Below are 1,370 nucleotides of genomic sequence, written 5' to 3' on the forward strand. Positions count from 1 at the left end.
TGGAATCCAGGAGAGCGACTCAGCGCTTGTATATGCGTCTAGGGCGCAAGGAACAGCGGCTATGCGCTTTAGTCGTGGCGGCTGAGCGCCGAGGTGAAGTGAAAATGCTCGCATTTTCCTTCCTTATATACTAGTACTCACCAAATTTCAATCCCGAGAGAATTCGCCCTCTATCGGCGCGCTATGAATTGGCAAGACCGCTCGAAGTTGGCGCCAGGCGCCCATGTCAGGGGCCGGGCGCCCGGTGCCAAACGTCAGGTGCGCGTGACCGCGCGATTGCCGGGGAGGGACCCGGCGCTTGTGGCTGCCGTAGGCTGCCACACTTCCCGTCAACTGCTCCTATACAATTAGGGAAGTTCCATTTTTCGTAAAAATCATCAGCTACTTTCCACCAGTCCTCCCGTCTCATAGGTGGTAAATATATTGGTTGAAGAACTGTTATAATAGCTTGACATGTCTCAGGAATAATTTTATATACTGTTGAACGACCAATGCGAAAAGACCATTTTTTCAACCATACGCTATCAGCATGTGCAAGATAGCTAATAATATAATAAGGGAAACAGTCATATAAATCATCCAGTGAATAAGAAAAATAGAACAATACTTGTGTATCAACTTGTGTCGCTACTTGACAAACAGGACTAACTAACTTACCTAAGAGTGATAGCGAGTCTCAATTCTGGTGGAAACGGACGCCTCATACTATGTTTTATTAAATACGGAGACGTTTTCTCTAGCAACCAATCAAACTGGTCAGGAGTCATTCTTGTGTAATTAAAGAATTCTTCGTGATCACTGGTCTTCAGTTCTTGGAAGAGCTGTGTAAAATCTCCCAGACGATGAAAATTATTATTTAATGGTCGACGCCACCATCTGGAGACAATAACATAATAAAATATATATTGTAAAATTTTAATAAAAAATACTGAAACAATCGAAAAATAAAAACTCAAATCAAACTTGTACACTAACCTTCTTCCTTGAGTCCGTCGTGACTGCAAAACGCCATACACTGTTAAGTTGTATATACAGGGTGTCTGATGCAAAAGTAGCCACCTTGAAAATAGTGGTAGATTGGGTTAAACTAAGGAGAAATATCATGTACCGCGGTACAAAGTAACAATAGTTATCGAATAATAAATTTACACGTTTGAGCGAATGAGGATGCAGGAGACGGTAGACCGGATTCGGAAGGCATTTAAGAAAATCGATCGATGAGCGGGAGGTGGAGCGACGCGCGAGATACTATGTTTATGTTTCGGGTCGCCCGTCGCTCGCGCTCGCTGCCGCGCTCGCCGCCCGCGCCGCGCTCCCCGCCGCGCCTAGGTTCTTTCCCACCACGGTGTATCTCGCGCGTCGCTCCACCT

The 1,370-nt window shown here is 45.5% G+C and overlaps 1 protein-coding gene across 1 annotated transcript; it reads right to left on the reverse strand.

Moving 5' to 3' along the window:
- Positions 1–323: 323 nt before the first annotated feature.
- On the reverse strand, positions 324–876 carry LOC105555977 (the record flags this gene model as incomplete). The annotated part of the gene is made up of 2 exons (XM_012003033.1): positions 324–542; positions 658–876. Coding segments are annotated over 2 exons (438 nt in total), but the record flags the coding sequence as incomplete, so codon positions are not given.
- Positions 877–1,370: the final 494 nt, after the last annotated feature.

This window comes from Vollenhovia emeryi, unplaced genomic scaffold, assembly GCF_000949405.1.
Source record: "Vollenhovia emeryi isolate VEMERY1.0 unplaced genomic scaffold, V.emery_V1.0 DF949220.1, whole genome shotgun sequence".
Lineage (NCBI taxonomy): Eukaryota > Metazoa > Arthropoda > Insecta > Hymenoptera > Formicidae > Vollenhovia > Vollenhovia emeryi.